At 44.0% G+C, this 20,579-nt stretch overlaps 1 protein-coding gene across 5 annotated transcripts in view; it reads left to right on the top strand.

Moving 5' to 3' along the window:
• Nucleotides 1-19,558, top strand: part of RCBTB1 (RCC1 and BTB domain containing protein 1) — a 41,402-nt gene extending 21,844 nt beyond the window's left edge. For 3 of the 5 annotated variants that reach the window (XM_080997419.1, XM_080997421.1, XM_080997420.1), the window contains exons 8-12: nucleotides 1,350-1,540; nucleotides 4,778-4,904; nucleotides 5,398-5,549; nucleotides 9,049-9,179; nucleotides 18,706-19,558. In XM_080997419.1, coding sequence (XP_080853545.1) covers nucleotides 1,350-1,540; nucleotides 4,778-4,904; nucleotides 5,398-5,549; nucleotides 9,049-9,179; nucleotides 18,706-18,846 — 742 coding nt within the window. In that variant the 3' untranslated portion in view covers nucleotides 18,847-19,558. Of the gene's footprint in view, nucleotides 1-1,349; nucleotides 1,541-2,902; nucleotides 4,999-5,397; nucleotides 5,550-9,048; nucleotides 9,180-18,705 lie in introns of those variants that run through there. The other 2 variants (XM_080997422.1, XM_080997423.1) reach the window with 2 other exon arrangements.
• The last annotated feature ends 1,021 nt before the right edge of the window (nucleotides 19,559-20,579 follow it).

Genomic DNA, 20,579 nt, shown 5'->3' with positions numbered 1-20,579 from the left:
TGGCCGCTCATGGTCGCCAGACTCAGAGCTTCGCGCAGTGAAGGAAGCAGTCATTTCCGCTGTGCGGTCTCCAACCCCACTCACTCTCGGGGCTCTTGCGAGCTTACCGGGGAGCGGGGGAGTCGCAAAAGGGCACCCACCGGAACACCAGGTCCTCAGAACACCCGATCTGAGGTTTTTCCGGGGGACCGCAACACTCTTGCGGTTTCCCCCTGCTTCACAGCGCTGGGGCTCTTTCATCTGAAAGAGCTCCCGTCTGCCATTACTGGGTGACCAACCAGAAGTCTAAGTGTGTCTTGTTTTGAATGTGTTCCATATTTTCACATTTAAATGCTTGCCCAAAAACCTGATCCTACACTGTGGTAACCAGATATGGGCCCTGAGGCATCAGGCACAACCTCACAATCTTCCTTCATCTCATTGAACGTCCTCAACATGGCCTTTGAGGTAGTGGTAAGGGGGCTGACCAATGGCAGAGCTGGCAGAGAACATGTGGGGACCCCAAGGTGAGGAAAACAGATCTGTACCATCTGAATGTTCTCTCTGCTCTCCTGGCATCCATGTGGAGCTAAGGGGTCACTTTTTCATATCTAATGGCAGTGGCCCAAAGTCAGCTCATTTTTGGTTAGGATTTTGCCATTTATCAAATCTATTACAGGCCATGCCTTCCTTTTTAGGTCCTCTAGTGGTATTGTCTGGTGGCATGCATTGGCTACATGTAGCTGTTGTCCTTTTTTATCACTGTAGAATGCAAGAGCATTAGATGTCCATTTATAGCAGCATAGGGGGAGGGATTCTAGTATTTGAGAGAATGTATGGTCAACATGATTCTGTCTTCAATGACTTACTATTTGGAAATGTGGTCTTTTTGTACCTTCACTTAAAACAAAACAGCAAGAGGCAATCTGAGGCAGCTGGCCTTCATTGCCCATTGCCAGTTATACATGGCAATTGTTCAGTGATGCACATCACCTCTTAGACTGGGAATGATGTAATAAATGTGTTAATTAATTTTATTAAAGGGTAAATATTCCTTCTTGTGCAATTGAGCATAAATAAATGACCTGAGGTGCATGTACTTTTAGAAGAAGAGGGTGTGCATCCTAAAGAGACATTCATGAATCTCCCTTTTTCAGCACTAAAGCTACTAGTTATGGAGTCTTGTGATAATTGAATTTGTTTATGTCTTGCATAGTCTGTTATGACACTTCCTGTAATCTCCATGTATACCTTCATGACATATTATGCAATTCTTTGTGTATTGTAAATGTCTGGTGTCAGCAGCTGACTAACCTGTAGCTTTCTTTCTTTCTTTCTTTCTTTCTTTCTTTCTTTCTTTCTTTCTTCAGAGTAGTAGAGATTGCAGCTTGCCATTCTGCTCACACTTCTGCTGCCAAGACACAGAGTGGCCTGGTATACATGTGGGGTCAGTGTCGGGGGCAATCGGTGGTTCTTCCCCATGTTACCCACTTTTCCTGCACTGATGATGTGTTTGCTTGCTTTTCCACTCCTGCTGTGATGTGGCGTCTACTCTCAGTAGGTGAGAACATGCTCAACTTTTTATTATTAAACACTGAAAACAAGCTTCTAGTTTCGCTGGCTTGGGGTGGGAGGAAGCACTGGGCAAAGTCTGCCAAAGGATGCAAATACCAAAAAGGATTTGAGTCAGGCTTCTAATGGTCAGAAGGCACATCTTTGCTTGTTTTCATTGCTTGTCCTCCTCTATAGTATTACTATAGAGTGAACTTCATGGCAGGACCAGGGGTGGGCAGGCAGGGATTTGAACTTTGGTTGTTGTCCAGCACACTAACCTCCAGGCTGCAGTGGCTCTAACACGGCTGCTGTTTATTTTTACAGAGCTTGGAGATGAGGTTTTCCAAACTCTGTCCAGGCTTGATAGTCAAACAGTCGCTTCTGGTACCCTGTGAAAAATAGTAAAAATGCCTCACTGCATTCAGAACAAGTATAGCTGGCTGCTCCCTGCACAAATAATGGTGAGGAGGTTATAGGACCAAAGGCATTATTCTCGTATCTCTCTCTCTCAAGTCTCAATCCCTTCATGTCCTTTTAAAGAATTTCAGCACTCTTCTCTCCACCCTGGGAGTGTACCATACATAAAGAACAGAGTCTCCTTCACCTCCAAAATCTAGTTCTGTTTCCCAAACTCTCAACCACTGGCACTTCACAAAATGCTTTCCTCTCTTCCTATAGGCAGGCTCTTGGTTCTTTGCACCTGCCCTGGCACAACATCATCTGTACAAGAGCAGAGTCCAACACCTGAGCTAACAAGGCTAGGGAATACCATCTCCACAAAAAGTCCCCTCAGTGACTTTCTGTCAACTGCGCCACCACAGTTTCCCCCAGATGAATTTCTCTCAGTCTCTTGGTTAACATCTCTCTGTGTTGTCCACCCAAGACTTCCAATAGCAAGATTTAGCAGAGTCTCCAGCTTTAGGTCCCTTAAGGGTGAGCTGTCCATGGAAGGCAATCATGTAGTGTAGCTGTGATTGGACGGCAGTGGTCCTTAATTGAGCAAAAGGAAGGAGCAAAGATGAAAGTTCACGCTATTTAGCATGGAAAATGTAATTGTGGGTTTTTAAAAAATTCTTAAAAGTGCATCATGTCCATATGCAAAGTATACAAAGCCACACAGTTTCAGCCGAAAGAAGACCTCAGAGGGACTGACCTCTTGCTGCAATGTGAGAGCTTTTGTTCAAAACAGCCTCAGCCCCATCTCTGATTTGCAATATTAATACTACAGAACAGTGGTAAGCACACCTGCCACCTGCAGTATTGGCATTTGCAGTGCATTTTTTAAAAAATGCTTAAAACTTAAACTTAGATAATCCTTTATGTGGGAAAATACAACTTAAAGTATTAACTATTCTCTTTTTTGTTCTAGGCAGGCCCACTGATGCTCAATTACAGCTATGCTAATGAACATCCTGGATTTCTTTCCATTTTCAATGGGCAGCTTTCACTTATTTCTGTGGGAGGGGAAAACAGCATCAAAGGAACCCAAAAGTTCAGCCTCCAGACCATTGAATTGTCACTCTTGGCTTTTCCTGTGGATAGTGCAAAATACCCATGTTGCCTTTCATGCGGTGGGGGGTGAGAGAGGTCAGCTGCAATGCCTTTTAGCAGAGAGTGATCAGGATTGGGGGAAAGGGATGGAACAGGATTCTGTTCAAGGTCTGGTCACACCTGGCCCCATTCCAGCCACCACACATTTGGACTGTTGACTTGTCAAGATTCTCTGTTTTTAATTTAAAAGAAAAAGCAAGTCTCCAGCTATTTTAGAATTGTAAATAAAGAGGCAAAATATTTGCATTTGACCCAAATATTTTATAGGAAACAAGAACTTGCTCTTGTCTTTCATTGCTCCTAACTAATGAAGGAAGTGAAATAAAACCTTTAGTGACATGCCCACTGTCTGGAGAAAGGACTTTTGGTTCATTTTAAAGCTCTTAGTTGCTCTTCCTGTGGTAGAAGCATCCATAGAGAACAATGGAAAGAGCTAGAATTTTAGTGTCGCTCTGACTGGGAGAAAGAGTGACAAGAGAGAGCAGCCAAGGCAGGAGCTCCGGATCCCTCCCTCAAGTTTAACTTCAGACAAAAAATGTGACTTCTCATTTGTAAAAGTACCCTGACAATGAAAATGTGAATGCAGGCCGTGATTATTATCTCCATATTGGGTTTTTTGGCAGGCGATGCTGGGAGGCTTTAGCTGAGAGACTTTAATGAGTTCTGCTCATTGCTGGAATGGGAAGCTGAGAGAATACTGTTGTGTTTTCATTCTCCTGGCCAGGCATAGGCAAACTCCGGCCCTCCAGATGTTTGGGACTACAATTCCCATCACCCCTAGCTAACAGGACCTGTGGTCAGGGATGATGGGAATTGTAGTCCCAAACATCTGGAGGGCCGGAGTTTGCCTATGCCTATGCCTGCTCCTGGCTTTGGATTTTATTTATTTTTTTAAAAGAGGGGCATGTATTTGGGTGAGGTGCTGTGAAGTTAACTGCAACAGCAGCACGTGGGAGAATGGGATGACTCTTGCAAGTGGCTTTCAGCAGTTTTAAAAACCAACAGCCCAAAGGGAAAATGTTAAGCATGCTCCAACAAATTCATGTCCCCAGGAGTGCATTTTCCTTTTTCTTGAAAAGAAGAAGTAGATTGGGTCTCAGGGCTGTTATGCAGCAATATTTTAACACACTCTTTTAAGTTGTTACTAAGTTGCTATTGCAGCTGCCACCCTCACCCAATAAAGCAAGCAGCGGTGGAAATGAAGAGGCTAAGGAGAATTAATGCTATTTTAAAATGACAGAGTGGGAGACTAGTGACACAACATCAGAGACTGGTAACTTCATTTACCTCCTGCTCATTTTGAGCAAATGCTGGCCTGGTTTTTTAAAAAAAGAGCACATGAACAACAGAACATATTTTTTCTTGATAGAGATTCCCCCCAATTATGACAGCCAGAATTTAAACAGTCAGCTAATCACAGTGACAATTCTGTGGATTCCTACTTAATGAACTTGTGGAAAACTATCCCCTCTCCTTTTAACATGTATTTGCATCTTTAATTAAGACAGAAGCTGGTTTGTGGGGAAAAGGCATCCAAAATGCAGTGCTTCATAAGAAACTGCAGGACAGATGCAGATTATGGTTAGCTCTGTGTGTATGTTGCTTCTCAAACCAGCAGTGAAAGCACCTTGGATGCAGACTGTGTATGGAGCCTTAATATTGCTTTCAGTATAATGATGTTTAATCTTTGCAGAGCATGAGGACTTCTTAACAGTGACAGAGTCCCTGAAGAGAGAATTTGATAGCCCTGAAACCTCGGATCTAAAATTTAGAGTAGATGGAAAATTCATTTATGTACATAAAGCTGTCTTGAAAATCAGGTAATACTTGTGTCTAATGCCCTGTGGCCGAGTGCTAATGCTATGTCCAAAGTATCTAATAAACTTGATTGTTCATCTTTGTTTCTTTAATCAACCAGATCTTTCCCACTCCTTTTATTTTAATTTGTTTTATTCTCATGCCAGGTTCATCCAAACTTCACCAGTCTCCCACTTCCTATTGCAGATCTTGGTGCAGTATATGCTTTCAACAACATTAAATAACATTTCATAGAAATTAGATAAAAATAAAATGCAATTGAGTAGGGTACAAAACAAAAATCCACTTTTGCAAATGTACGTGCTTTTTTTGGGCACAATGGCACCATTGGCTGCAACCCACTGTCATGATGAGTATGTTCCAATTCTAACTTAAACTATTGGGGGCAGGGGAGGAGTACAGAATATTGTGATGAATTCTTAGGTGGTACTTTCCCATGTTCCTAATGTATTCTGCAGAATCTGGAATGTAGTTTTTTTCCTCCCCCCCCAACAGATGTGAGCATTTCCGTACTATGTTCCAGTCCTATTGGAATGAAGACATGAAGGAGGTGATAGAAATTGACCAGTTTTCCTACCCGGTATACCGTGCTTTTCTGGAGTATCTCTACACAGACAGCGTTGATCTGCCACCTGAAGACGCGATAGGTAGCACTTGGGGGCGGGAGCTAAATTGTGCAGAGAAATTGTGGAGAACTGACTTTGTTTCAAGAAAGGGAAGGGAAGAAGAAATAGACATGGAGGCACATCCCCAGTGGCAGTTAAACGAGACAATTCAGCCAGTGCACCTTTGCCTGCCCTGCTTGCATTTTCGCCAGGGATGGGGTTTGGAAATAAGGTGTCTGCAACAGCTCTTGAGGCCTCTGTTGTCTTATGGACCCTGTCAGCCGACAGTGCTGGTCTGGGGTGCACTGAGCTGATGGAAGTAGAGCAGCTTGCTTCAAAAAAATGGATCTGGGCTCTGAGCACTATTGTTTCAAATTGGTGCTAAAAATGAAAATTCATTTGGAGAGTTTTTACATCAAAAAGAGCAGCTTGCAGTTATAGTATCATTACCGTATTTTTCGCTCTATAGGACGCACTTTTTCCCCTCCAAAAATGAAGGGGAAATGTGTGTGCGTCCTATGGAGCGAAGGCAGGCTTTCGCTGAAGCCTGGAGAGCGAGAGGGGCCGGTGCTCCGGAGGCTTCGGGTTCCTTTTGCTGAAGCAAGACTCTCCTGGCTTCAGCAGAGAGGAAGAGCGAGAGAGGGGGAGGAGGAGGAGCGCGGTCCAGGTTCCCTGTGCAGCCGTCTCAGCCCCGTGCCTTGCCCCGGGGGGCAGCGTCCCGGTGCCTCTTTCCTCCGCGGCAGCTCTGGCAGTGGCGGCAGCACGGGCTACGGGGAGAAAGGAAGAGCGAGAGAGGGGGAGGAGGAGGAGCGCGGTCCAGGTTCCCCGCGCAGCCATCTCGCCCCCTGCCTTGCCCCGGGCAGCAGCGTCCCGGTGCCTCTTTCCTCCGCGGTGGCTGTGGCAGCGGCGGTAGCGGGCTCTGGGGGGGAAAGGAAGAGCGAGAGAGGGGGAGGAGGAGGAGTGCCGTCCAGGTTCCCTGCACAGCTGTCTCGGCCCCGTGCCTTGCCCCAGGCAGCAGCATCCCAGTGCCTCTCTCCTCTGCGGCGGCCGTAGCAGCGGCAGCAGGGTGGAGCGAGATACACAGGCAGGACAGGCAGCGGCGGCCCAGGGAGTGCAGTGCGTCAGCCACCTCCCCTTTCTGGCCATTCATCGCTTCCTCCACGCTCCAGTTGAAAAGGTTGCTTTTTAAAAAAACAAACAAACCACCTGCCGCCGGGAGCCCAGTAGGAAGTTGTTCAAGCTGACATTCTCTTTTTTTAAAAAAATGATATTTATTAAAGTTTCAAAGAAAAAATTACATAGGTAAAAAAGAAAAGAAAAAGAAAAAAAAGAAAAAAGAAAAAAGAAAAAAGAAAAAAATACAAAATACAGAAAAAAGATAAAAAACACTTAAAAGAAAAACACATTGATTTTTCCATAACTTACATTTCATTTCCTTACTTCCCTGACTTCCTCACACCTCCCTTTTTTGTATTCCAGTTCTATTAGTTAATTCAGCAATTCCTTTCCCTCTTTGTTTTTATCTTAATCCTTTAACTTAACATATTATAACTTTAAATTCTCATCTGTTAACAATCCATTTGTACATACATCTTTATAACATTGTTGCTAAGACCACTTAATTTCATTCTGACATCATTCTAACATTCATTAATTTTGCAGTATTTCTGTAAATAGTCTTTAAATTTCTTCCAATCTTCTTCCACCAACTCTTCTCCCTGGTCTCGGATTCTGCCAGTCATTTCAAGCTGACATTCTCCGCCCGCCCCCGTCCGGGCTGGGTGAGGCGGGCAAGCGGCGCATCTCCCCCCCCCCTTTCTGGAGCGCATGGCCAATTTGGGAGGGAAGGGGCGCTCTTCCGGGGTGGGGGATCCGCTCCTGGTTGCACCGCCGTTGCATTGGGGGAGGATGCGAACCTGAACGAGGAAGCAGATCCTGTGCGGGGCTGCACTGAGGAAAGGTGCGCTGCGTCGAAGGTTCCTATTGAACTCAATGGCGCTCGCGCTTAGTTCGCGGGGCCAGAGGGCAAGCCTCTCTGGTCTACTCAGAAGCAAGTCTCAGCGATGCTGAGGGAATCTCACTCCCAAGATAAGTGTGCCGGCTGTTGCAGCCTCAGGCGCAGCAATCCAACTGTAGCTGCACTTGATGGCACACTTAGCGTACGTGGGAACGAAACCAAAATCAGGGACGGCGAAGCTGTGACATTCCAGGTGTTGCTGGGCTACAAATCCCATCACCGCTGGCTGATGGGAGCTGGAGCCCAACAATATATGGAGGGCTACATCCTCCCCACAACCTATATGTGGAAAAGAACTACAAAAAAGGGGGAGAGAGAGATACTAGGCTATCAGAGATCGCAAAGCTCTTGCAAACTATTTTTAGCTGAGCTGAGAACTGGTGGTATCAGGAAATCCTTAAACGTGCTCATAAACCATGCAAGCAGCTTTAAATTTCACTTCTGCTTTTTCTTGAAATAAACAGAAGCAGGACAAACTAAAAGGGAACTCTGCACTGGTGGGAAATTTAAATGTCTTGCTTTAGCCCTTTTGCAAAGAGGAATTTAAAATGCAGCATAGGTTTTTCTGGTGTTTTCTTTTTTTACCACCCTGGCATCTTTCATGTTTAATAAAAGTGTTGTTGGTGAAATATGGAAGGGAAAAAAAGCAGAGATGGAGAGCTGTGCAGTGCCTCTTCAGCCAAGTGGGAGGAGAAATGGAAGGGGCTCCGTTTCTCCTGCCGCTTCGCTGAAGGGGCGCTGAGCAGAGAGGGGGAGAATTTTTTCTCCCTTGTTCTCCCCCTCTAAAACAAGGTGCGTCCTGTGGTCAGGAGCGTCCTATAGTGCGAAAAATACGGTAATTTGCTGTATTTATTTGCCAATACACGGGTGGTTCCTTCTAGGCCAATGGAAGCTAGTTTTAAGGGGTGGGGGCCTTTAAAAAACTGGATTCTGTCTTGAGGAAACAGAGCAGAGGGGAGGAAATCTAGGTGCTAGAAATGAGCAGTGTTTTCCCCCGGCCGTACTCAATGGTACACAGTGTGAGAGAAATCGGGGGGGGGGGGATCATGCAGCACCTCCCCCCCCCCCCAAAAAAAAGCACTGGAAATGAGATTTTTTTCCCCTTGGCATGTTTCAAGAGAAGAAATCCTTTCTTGAGCTCATGTTTCCAGCAGCAATTCTCAAATTCAAAGGACAGTTGACACAAATGCAGTGGACTCAACAGGAGACGCTTGTATTCAATAATTGCTGTGGGAAATGTCCCTCTGAGGAAGGATCTCCCCCATCCTTGAGCATGGAATAACTCTTGTATTTCATCTTTACTGCCTGCTGATTCCTGCCCCTTTTTTCCTGGCGTTCCAATGCTGCTATCCCAGTTTTGTGGTTGGTTTCCTATCCAGTGGGGTGAGGATGATGTATTTACCTCTTACCATTATGTTATGATTCAGCTTCATATGCCCTATGCTTGAGAGTACAGAGAAATGCTGCACTGGAGCTGTTAAGAACAGAAAAAAATAACATTTTAATGTGGCATTTTGATTTTAGGGCTTCTGGATTTGGCTACATCATATTGTGAAAACAGACTGAAAAAACTCTGTCAGCATCTTATCAAAAGAGGGATCACTGTGGAGAACGCTTTCTCCTTGCTCTCTGCAGCTGTTCGCTACGATGCAGAGGTAAACTATTAGAGCCACCAGTGCGCAAAGTAACTCTTATTTTTTCCTTATGGACAAAATAAAACCAAAGCACTCTGTATTTCTACAATCAGAGAAATGTGATACTTAAGATGTACTTGGTGCAGAACTAAATTTTGGTGGAGAAATTAACATTTCTGTATGCAGAGATTTAATCTAGTTTATTGGCTGAGGCACAGTGTAGCAAGCATTCCTCCCAGCTCCTACGAACCATTTTCTGGATATCTCACACAGAGCAGCCATTGGGTGCTGTCACACTTCACTCTTGGGTGCAACTGTTTGTCAGCTGCTGAATTTCATGCAGCCAGTCAGTCGGGTGTTTTAATTAGTATTGCCCTATATGCCCATAGCTAGTTCAGGTGCCGAGTCTTGGTGATGCCTGTGCCGTGGAAGTGGGGCCTCAGAGGAACGAGTGTGGGCCTGCTCAGTCTGTGTTGCAGGTGCCAACTGTTGATGGGCACTTTCAGGGTCCCTCTTTTCCATTTTTAGGATTCTCTGCCTTTAAACTAGGCAGCTGTTCCCATTGAGGACAGCAGCTGTACCAAGCCAGTCTGAGGGAAAAGTAGATTCCCCAGCAGTGCCATGTAGACCACCCTCAGGGAGATTCTCCTTCACATCCTCTGCTTGGAGACCTTTTTGGCCTTTTTGGTGTGGGCATGTGTTTGCTGGGCTATGATCTGGTGCAAACTAAACGGAGAGGGGGCAGGAACACAAGGCTTGCTGGAAGCAAGAGAGATAAGAATGGAAGAAAGGGGCCTATTTCAGTTGTTCAGAGCTGTTGGGTGGGAGTGAGGAAAAAGCAGCTTCAGATGAGGGTTCTCTGGCTGTCCATATTAGATGGTTAAGGGATGTGGAGCATTTCCTAAAAGAGAAATGCAGGGACTCTGCCTTCTGGAGAGCAGTGCCACTTGTCCTGTTGGCCTTTCTCCTTCGTTCCACTTGCTGGGTGCAAAAGCTCAGAGGCTCTTAGTATATTTCCGGTAGGTTGGCTAGAAGCCCAGCCACAAGTTGCATAACTCCTGTTATATTTCTGTCAGTCAGATCAAATTATTTTAAATTTTACTGCTTCCCTTCACCCAAAGATTTCAGGGCAGTCTACAGTATAAAAATGCAAGAAACACAATATACACAATAAAAACAGGAACAAAAGGAACAAACCAATAACCCCCTCCCCCAACACATTTAAAACAAAACAAAACAATCCCCCCCCAACACACATTAAAAGGTGTCTAGAATGTTAATCAGCCCAAGACCTGGTTGAAAAGGAACATTTTCATCTGGCCCCAAAAGGTGCATAATGAAGGCACCAACTAAATCTCCCTGAGGGAAGTAGTCCACAAGCAGGGAGCACTGCCCAAAAGGCCTGTTCTTGTGTTGCCATGTTCCAGACCTCTCGTGGAGGAGGCACATGAAGAAGGGCCTCCGAGGATGATCTCAGGGTCCAGGCCAATTCATAGGGGGAGAGGCAGGCCTTGAGGTATTGTGGTCCTGAGCTGTTTAAGGCTTTATAGGGCCCAGAAATTAATTGGTGGCCAGTGCAGTCGGACCAGGATCAGTGTCATATGCTCAAACTGTTTTGTCCTGGTGAGCAACCTGGCTGCCAAATTTTGTATTTTAAATTAATTTTAATTACAATAATTCAATAGTAGCCATATTAATACAGAAAAGGTCTGGCGTCCCGCCATTGCCCTGGGCAGGTCTCCAACTTATCTTATCCTCCAGCATTCCACTGCTAACAATCTGGCATCCCGCCAGAGCCATGGTAGATCTTCAAAGGCCACAGCCCTAATTGCGATTCAGTGGAAGATCAATGCTTTAAATCATATCAATACTCTCACGCAGTTCTATTTTTGTAGTAATCCATAAATATTATCTTATTCTCGTTAATTCGTTTTGCTTTTTATCAATCCACTAGCACTCAAGGGGAGGTTTGCCAAATCAATAATGCAGCAAACATGATATATAAAGAAAGTGTAAAGGCTTGCTTCCCCCAACATACCAGTGTTCGCTACGTAGAAAATCATCTCTCCAGATCAAAATGTTGCCGCTCAGTGGCTGATTCATTTAGCAGATTATCTTGTCCAATTAGTCCAGTACATGCCTGTAAATTAGATCCAATTTCTTTCAAATAAACAGAAGAACCCCTCCCCATAATGGCTGTATCAGGGGGTTACCAATAAGCAAATTGCTTTGCACTCAGCGCCTCCTGCCTCCCGTCATCCATGGTGGACGAGAGCCAGGTATCAAACAATCTGCAAGTGGAGCTCACCTGCCCCCTTGGGTGTTTTTTTTTTTTTTTGCAAGGACGATTGCCCTCATTTGTCCTTGTTTATGATCCGCTACCGATCTCAGCTAATGTGGGATCTCAGCTAATGTGCAGGCCTCCATTTGACCTGCTTGCCAAATTTTGCACCAGCTGAAGTTTCCAAACCATCTTCAGAGGCAGCCCTACATATAAAGCGTTGCAGTAATCGAACCTAGAGGTTACCAGAGCATTGACGACATAAGTGGGTCTCTCCCTTTCCAGATAGGGGCACTCCTGGGCCACCAGATGAAGCTGATGGAAGGCACTCTGTGCCACGGAGGCCACCTGAGCCTCAAGGATTCAGGAGGACCCCCAAGCTATGAACCTGCTCCTTCAGACAAAGTGTAACCCCCATCAAGAGCAGACTACTTCCCATCCATCTGTTCTATGGACCCCCCCCCCCCAACAGTGTCTCAAGTCTTATATGGCTGGAGCTAAGTTTGTTGGCTCTCATCCAGCACTTCCACTGCTTCACCTGAAGATGTAAAAGAGAAGCATATTGCTGACAATGATCTCCAAACCTCTGGATGACCCCACTCAGCTGTTTCATGTAGATGTTAAACATCATAGGGGATAAGCTCCTCATTAACCCTACATTGAAGGCTCCATGGGGTCAAAGATCCCTCCCCAAGCCTTGTGCTCACAGGGCTGTGGGGAGCCAGGATCTTATTGGCACATGAGGAGTTGTGTTGAAGTTCATAAATTTGGGAAACAAGTAATTACAGAAATCATTACAGTTAAAGGGGGAAATGTGATCCTAGACACTAAACTATGTATTTGGTCTGTTTTTGAGAAAGGTAATATGGATCTTCTGTGTGAACAGTTAATTGTGTATCTTCCAGTAGGCACTTGATTTGTCCTTGCTCTGGGCTGAAAAAGCGCACCATGATGCACCAATGCACCCTAGATAACTGGTGCAAGAAAGTTATTCTTATTGCTGTCAAAGAGAAATTGACATGTAATGTTCAAGTCAGCAGAGGTCATTCTGATTCTTCTTATTTCATTTATTTCTTATTTGAGGGCTATTTATCAAATATATGGCACTGAGTTCACAAGGATAGCAAATCCCTTTGAAATACTTTATTTGGTGGTGCCTATAAGCAAGACCTTTTTATTTTTTCTATTTCTTTCATAGTACAAAAGTAAGGTAAAAGGGTAAAGGACCCCTGACAGTTAAGTCCAGTTGTGAACGACTCTGGGGTTGCGGCGCTCATCTCAATTTACTGGCCAAGGGAGCTGGCGTACAGCTTCCAGATCATGTGGCCAGCATGACTAAGTTGCTTCTGGTGAACCAGAGCAGCACATGGAAATGCTATTTACCTTCCTGCCGGAGCGGTACCTATTTATCTACTTGCACTTTGACGTGCTTTTGAACTGCTAGGTTGGCAGGAGCAGGGACCAAGCAATGGGAGCTCACCCCGTCACGGGGATTCGAACCACCGACTTTCTGATTGGCAAGCCCTAGGCTCTGTGGTTTAATCCACAGCGCCCCCTGTGTCCCTAGTACAAAAGTACCCATTTGTAATTCTATAATTGCATCCCTTTTACTCCTGATTTTTTATTTTTCTTTTGATTTTATTATTAAAAGAAAAATTGTTAGGGATTGTTATGTAGACAAACTGGCACTGTCCATATACAGGAGTGAGGCACTCACAGGCTCCTTTGCAGAAGTTGTTTCCTTTAGGAAACAACTAGTTGTTGGTGGGGAGGGGAGGGGAGGGGAAGGTGGACTTCAAAAACAGCTGAAAACACTGACCAGGCTCAGTAACCCCAGACAGAGGTATTTAAACCGATTTGAAGAGCAGAAGTTACGACCAATTATTTCAGTGGGCCTAATCTGAGTAAAACCTATTTGAAAATCATGGGCTGTTGGAAAAAGGGGGGGCATGGAGAGAGAATGGAATGGCGTCTCTCATAAGAGGGCTATGCCGGCCACCTTGAGTAGAAACCACAATTCAACATTTTGTTGCAATCACTTGCATTTTCTGTATAACAGGGGATGTTAATGCAACCTACCATTCTTTGAGATGTTTCTATATACCTGGGCCAGTTTATGAGAGTTTAACTAACTATGAGAGATTTTCTATGTAGTAAATCTTTCTGTGTGTTTAAATGGAACTACAAGTTTTAAAATTCTGTCAGTTTTGTAGACAAATCAGTCTTGCTTGGGGGAGCCAACGTGGTGTAGTGGCTAAGAGTGGTAGACTCCTAATCTGGGGAACCGGGTTCGCTTCCCCGCTCCTCCACATGCAGCTGCTGGGTGACCTTGGGCTAGTCACACTTCTCTGAAGTCTCTCAGCCCTACTCACCTCACAGAGTGTTTGTTGTGGGGGAGGAAGGGAAAGGAGAATGTTAGCCGCTTTGAGACTCCTTCGGGTAGTGATAAAGCGGGATATCCCTGATATTTGATATCAGGGATATAAAATCCAAATTCCTCCTCCTCCTCCTCCTCCTCCTCCTCTTCTTCTTCTTCTTCTTCTTCTTCTTCTTCTTCTTCTTCTTCTTCTTCTTCTTCTTCTTCTTCTTCTTCTTCTTCTTATGAAACATACTGCTAATCTGAAGACTTGGATGTCCAATGTGTGCTGGGGGCTGTGAATGAATCCTAACCCCCAGATTCCTAGCTTTGGTTTTTAAGAGAGTACATTTCTAACATTTGTAGAACCTGATTTGAAGCAGTATCCTTGTTGTTTTATGAAAAACACCTTTCAGTGTTTTTAGCAAACACAACATTCATAACAATGAGTAATCTTTGGGGAAGCAAATCTAGGCCAGAGTGAAACACCTGTTATCTAGACTCTTGGTTTGATTTTAAGCCTTTTCTGCTGTGTTGTCCATAAAGCTAGATATGTGGGGGGAGGGGTTGTGCTGTGGTCTAAACTACTGAGGCTCTTGGATTTCCTGATAAGAAAGTCGACGGTTCAAATCCCCGCAAGAGGGTGATCTCCCATTGCTCTGTCCCTGCTCCTGCCAACCTAGGAGTTTGAAAGCACACCAGCGCAAGTAGATAAATAGGTACAGCTGCGGTGGGAAGGTAAATGGTGTTTCCATGTGTTCTGGTTTCCGTCACTGTGTCCCGTTGCACCAGAAGAGGTTTAGTCATGCTGGCCACATAACCCGGAAAGCTGTCTGCGGACAAATGCCGGCTCCCTTACCTGAAAGCGAGATGAGCGCTGCACCCCATAGTCGCCTTTGACTGGACGGTTAAGTCCAGGGGTCCTTTACCTTTTTTTACCATAAAGCAAGGTGATTAACTGATAAAACTGATCAAACATAGTTGGAATGGAGTTTTATACTTTTTGAGGTTTAGCAACAATCAGAAAATGTAGGAAGCAATTTCACCTTAGCTGTTGTTTCTTTTGAACCAAAGGAACCTAAACTTAAATCTAAATTTTCAAGTTCAGTTCTTGATTAATGGGAATGTTAGAAATTTAAACATTTAATTGATGTGAAGCTGAATGAAGTTTGACCAGTTTGACCTGGTTCCAAGTTGTATCCTCAAGTGCCACGATGCCCATGGCAGGGCTCCCCTCCCAGGATGTCTGCAGTCTCTGGCCGCAAAGAGATTGCTGTAGGGCTTCCCCTGAAGGGGCGCCTCACTCTATCACTGTGGGAATGGAGTCACTGACTCCTCTTCTTCCATGGGGAAGCCTCACGGAAACCACAGCAGTTGCAAATTAACAAAAGTGCACAGCGGTGCTTCACTGTTGCCTAAGTATGATTGTCACCCCCAACTTAAGCTGAATGGGCAGGATTCATTGAACTAGCTCTGCCAGGAAAGTCCTGTGCAAGGGCTTCTGCTTGCACAAGGAAGCCTCCTGGGAATTGTGTGATGGTGGGGCTTTGGGGGAACCCTCATAATGGGGCAAGTGGCAAAGCCTGCACAGGCAGAAGGATTGGAAGAGTGCAATGACTTCTGGTGCAGAATTATATTTAAACAATTCTAAATTGCAAGTGACCCAAGTTCAAAATTCATTCTTCCTTTATTAATTTGTAGGCTCAAGTATCAGACTGGGGAATGCAATCAGTATTTCATAGTTCTATTCACAACATATGATGAGCTTGCTGTTCAGTTTGAACTATTAGCAAGTCTCTCTTCCTAAAACTTTCAGATGCATCAAAATACTCTTCTGACGCTTCAGCTGCAACTGGATAGGTTTTTAAAATCTTAATTGAAGTGCCCCCCATCCCCAACACAGTTAGCTCTGCCTTAAACAATACAGCTTCTCTTGGAGGTAAGGGGCATGGAGTGAGTGTTTCTTCATTTAGCCTGATACTTCAGAGGTAGAGACAATTGGGTATGGCACTGAGCAATAACACAGCTAAATATTTTCTTTGTGCCTTTTGTTTATGAATGTGGTTTTTGTGGTGAAAGATTTGTTCAGAAGTTTATATTTCCGGTGCAGACATGAGGGTGCCTGAAGCAGGTCAGACAAGGATGCCACATGAGCTTGAATTTTAATGTTCAAAGAAGAGTTGGTTAGAAATTCCTGCTAAAAAGTCTGTAGCTTGAACTTCAACATCATTTTATATTTTGTTGGATGATGAATAACTTGGCTTCTGAGTTTGACTGGAGAAAAAGAATTGGGTTGAATTGTGATATGTAGGATGGGGAGATCCAAGAACTATGGGATGTTGCTGGTTTCTCTTCCTGACTAGTAGAGATTGCTACCTTGGTTATGGAATCTGACTATGGAATCTGCTACTGCTGCTGTGAGTGTGGGGGAGGACCGCTCCCTTCTACAGGCCAATTTCCATTGGGCCTAATAATAATTTTTTATTATTACTATATTTTTTGTGTTTTTCTCTACCATTGTTAGCACAATAAACTACAGTATTTAAATAAATATTTTGGGATTATTTGCTTAATTTATTATTTATACCCCACCCATCTGGCTGCCACTCTAGGCGGCTCCCAGTAGAATATTAAAAACATGATAAAACATCAAAAACTTCCCTAAACAGAGCTGCCTTCCGATGTTTTCTAAAAGTCAGGTAGTTGTTTATTTCCTTGACAGCTGATGGGAGGGCGTTCCACAGGGCGGGTGCCACCACCGAGAAGGCCCTCTGACTGGTTCTGCATCTTAGGCCAGGGATGGGGAACTTGATGATGTCCATAGAATCATAGAATCATAGAGTTGGAAGAGACCACAAGGGCCATCGAGTCCAACCCCCTGCCAAGCAGGAAACACCATCAGAGCACTCCTGACATATGGTTGTCAAGCCTCTGCTTAAAGACCTCCAAAGAAGGAGACTCCACCACACTCCTTGGCAGCAAATTCCACTGTCGAACAGCTCTTACAGTCAGGAAGTTCTTCCTAATGTTTAGGTGGAATCTTCTTTCTTGTAGTTTGGATCCATTGCTCCGTGTCCACTTCTCTGGAGCAGCAGAAAACAACCTTTCTCCCTCCTCTATGTGACATCCTTTTATATATTGGAACATGGCTATCATATCACCCCTTAACCTCCTCTTCTCCAGGCTAAACATGCCCAGCTCCCTTAGCCGTTCCTCAGAAGGCATCGTTTCCAGGCCTTTGACCATTTTGGTTGCCCTCCTCTGGACACGTTCCAGTTTGTCAGTGTCCTCCTTGAACTGTGGTGCCCAGAACTGGACACAGTACTCCAGGTGAGGTCTGACCAGAGCAGAATACAGTGGCACTATTACTTCCCTTGATCTAGATGCTATACTCCTATTGATGCAGCCCAGAATTGCATTGGCTTTTTTAGCTGCCGCGCCACACTGTTGGCTCATGTCAAGTCTGTGGTCAACCAAGACTCCTAGATCCTTTTCACATGTACTGCTCTCAAGCCAGGTGTCACCCATCTTGTATTTGTGCCTCTCATTTTTTTTTGCCCAAGTGCAATACTTTACATTTCTCCCTGTTAAAATTCATCTTGTTTGTTTTGGCCCAGTTCTCTAATCTGTCAAGGTCGTTTTGAAGTGTGATCCTGTCCTCTGGGGTGTTAGCCACCCCTCCCAGTTTGGTGTCATCTGCAAATTTGATCAGGATGCCCTTGAGTCCATCATCCAAGTCGTTGATAAAGATGTTGAATAAGACCGGGCCCAAGACAGAACCCTGTGGCACCCCACTAGTCACTCTTCTCCAGGATGAAGAGGAACCATTGATGAGCACCCTTTGGGTTCGGTCAGTCAGCCAGTTACAAATCCACTGAGTGGTAGCATAGTCAAGACCGCATTTTACCAGCTTCTTTACAAGAATATCATGGGGCACCTTGTCAAATGCCTTGCTGAAATCAAGGTAGGCTACATCCACTGCGTTCCCTTCATCTACCAGGCTTGTAATTCTGTCAAAAAACGAGATCAGGTTAGTCTGACATGACTTATTTTTCAGAAATCCATGCTGACTATTGGTGATCACAGCATTCCTTTCTAGGTGCTCACAGACTGTTTGCTTAATGATCTGCTCCAGAATCTTCCCTGGTATTGATGTCAGACTGACTGGGCGGTAATTATTTGGGTCCTCTCTTTTCCCCTTTTTGAAAATAGGGACAACATTTGCCCTCCTCCAGTCTGCTGGGAATTCGCCTGTTCTCCAGGAATTCTCAAAGATGACTGCCAGTGGTTCTGAGATCACATCTGCCAGTTCTTTTAATACTCTTGGATGCAGTTCATCTGGCCCTGGAGACTTGAATACATCTAGACTAGCCAAGTATTCTTGTACTATCTCCTTAGTTACTGGATTTGCAGCTCCTAGCATAGCCACCAGTCAAGGATTATGCGATTAGTAGTCCAGCAACAATTGGAACCACCCCCATTTTAAGATGAAAAATAGCTACTACATACAAACTCAGACTGAGGTATTAAACTTGCCTGTTTCTACCAAATGACGCAGGAGTTGCTATTTACTTAGTGGATAAACACAATGACTTGGATCCAGACTTAGAATAAGACCTGTGTAACAGACTAAACTTTAAAATCTGCCTTTGCATACAAATGCAGCTAACACCAACTCCCTGGCCCACTTGTGTGTAAAGGAAACTTTCATTACACGTTAGCAAGTGAGAGAAGCAGGAGTGTCGTTTCTTGTATCTTGTGGCTGGAACAAAGAATTGTCATATGGCATGGTTAAAACTATTAATCAATTCTAAATACATAACTTTTTAATGCTGTCTTTATTTGAACATGGATGAGAGAAAATTTAGAAACTTTGAAGCTAATAAAAAGGCTTTTTGTTTTGTATCTAGGATTTAGAAGAATTCTGCTTTAAGTTTTGTGTCAATCACTTGACTGAAGTCACCCAGACTGCAGCTTTTTGGCAAATGGATGGTTCTCTGCTAAAGGAATTCATTGCTAAAGCCAGTAAATATGGAGCCTTTAAGAACTGAATGGATGTTGCAGCCAAAGCTGGTGTGATTTCATGGCCATGCTGTATAAAAAACACTTGTCCAGCAGTTGTTTTTAAAGGAGTTCCAAATCAAAGAATGCAAGATTTGATTTTAAGTTGCTCTAGATAGCTGGATGCTTCTACAAAGTTTTGAACAACTTTGGAAAGAATAAGATGGAAGGAACTGAAGGAGGGTGAAGAGAAGACTATGATCGATCTTTCAGAAGTTGGGCTTGCTCAGTTGTTAATCTATGTGGTGTAATTTAGTGATTTCAGGGTCTCTTACTGATTTTTGCTGGCACTAAAATGCTTCACCACCTGGAACTATGTAGCAGCAGTGTGAGAAGGAAGTATTTTTGCCTTTTTGTCTGTTCCATTTGCATGCACATGAAGAAAGCTTGCAGAACCTGCCAGTAACGAAGGACTTGTCTGTGAAACAATTATGTATTGAATCTGTTGAACTATGTCTCTTAAAAAGACTTGAAGAATCAGTTATATGGTGTCTCAAAATCTATTTGGAATTAAATTTTTGCCTCCACAGCTTTTTGACATATAAGCTGTGACAGGCAGCCTCGTTGTAGAGATTTAAAGTTGTTAAAAGCAGAATACTCTTGGAAAATATTTTGCATTTAAATTATGTATGAATTCTGTACATTTTCTGTGTGTAAAATGTGTGTTCTAAATGTATCCCATTAAAATAATGCATAAAATTATTTTTAGCAGAGGGTGGTGCTTCTGAGTTCGAAAGGACATTAGAACATCTGTTCCTGCATTGCAGGGGATTGAAGATGACCTTTGGGGTTCCATCCAACTCTGCAATTCTGTACTGCTGTTTGTTCTGGTAGTCTTCACCAGAAAGGGGCAGGCAGTGTGTAGTAAACATTAGTAACTTCTGCAGTGTTGCTGAAAGGGAAAAAATGCATTAAATTGGATAAATGCTTGATAAATCAAAACTTTATAGGACTGTCTACCTTTCATTATTGAGGATTATATGCCCAAGGCTAATATCTAGATATTCTTCCTACCTCAAAGCTGGACTTTCTTGATGTAGAATAGTGGTGATGCTCAAAAAAACTTGATTGATGACAATACTACAGGTAGAAAATGTGTTAGGACTGTTGTGTTGTATGAAAATGTTGTTGACTTTCTTGGGGGGGGGGGGACAGGACTTAAGGGCACTTTTCTAAGCATAATTCTTGTAGAAACAGAAAGGGACCAGAAAACCCCCCCCACTAACTTCTGCAAAGGAATTGTGCCAATACAGGCAAAGTTCTCATTGATTATTCCAGCATCCACAGTGAATGTGCAGCTGGCACAATGAAGATACAGCTTTTGGTGCATCTGCTAGGATTCAGGTACTGTCTAACAGAGCTCTCTCACACCCAAAATGTACAGCAGCTTTAATGTCTGTATTAGCAGTGCAAATTCTGAAGTATAACTTCTAAAGACTAAATTATAAAAACCCACAACCCTACTGTTTGAAGCTGACCTATAAAAACGTATCTGGTATTTCTCCTCAGTGCTGCCCATCTCCAAGCTGCAGTTGATTCTTAGTGCCACCCCATCAACATATATTAATGGGACAAAAACTGCAATGGAAAATCTGGTTAATCCCCCTCACAATTTGCATCAGAAACTTCAACCAACTACTTGCATCTTCAGTTTGTTAAAAGTTTCCACATTCACAATCTCAGTCCTGTGTATTTTGGCTGCTTGAATGTATACATCTGCCAG

Source organism: Podarcis pityusensis (genome assembly GCF_964106645.2).
Source record: "Podarcis pityusensis genome assembly, chromosome: 3".
NCBI lineage: Eukaryota > Metazoa > Chordata > Lepidosauria > Squamata > Lacertidae > Podarcis > Podarcis pityusensis.
This window is presented reverse-complemented; position numbering and strand designations above follow the sequence as displayed.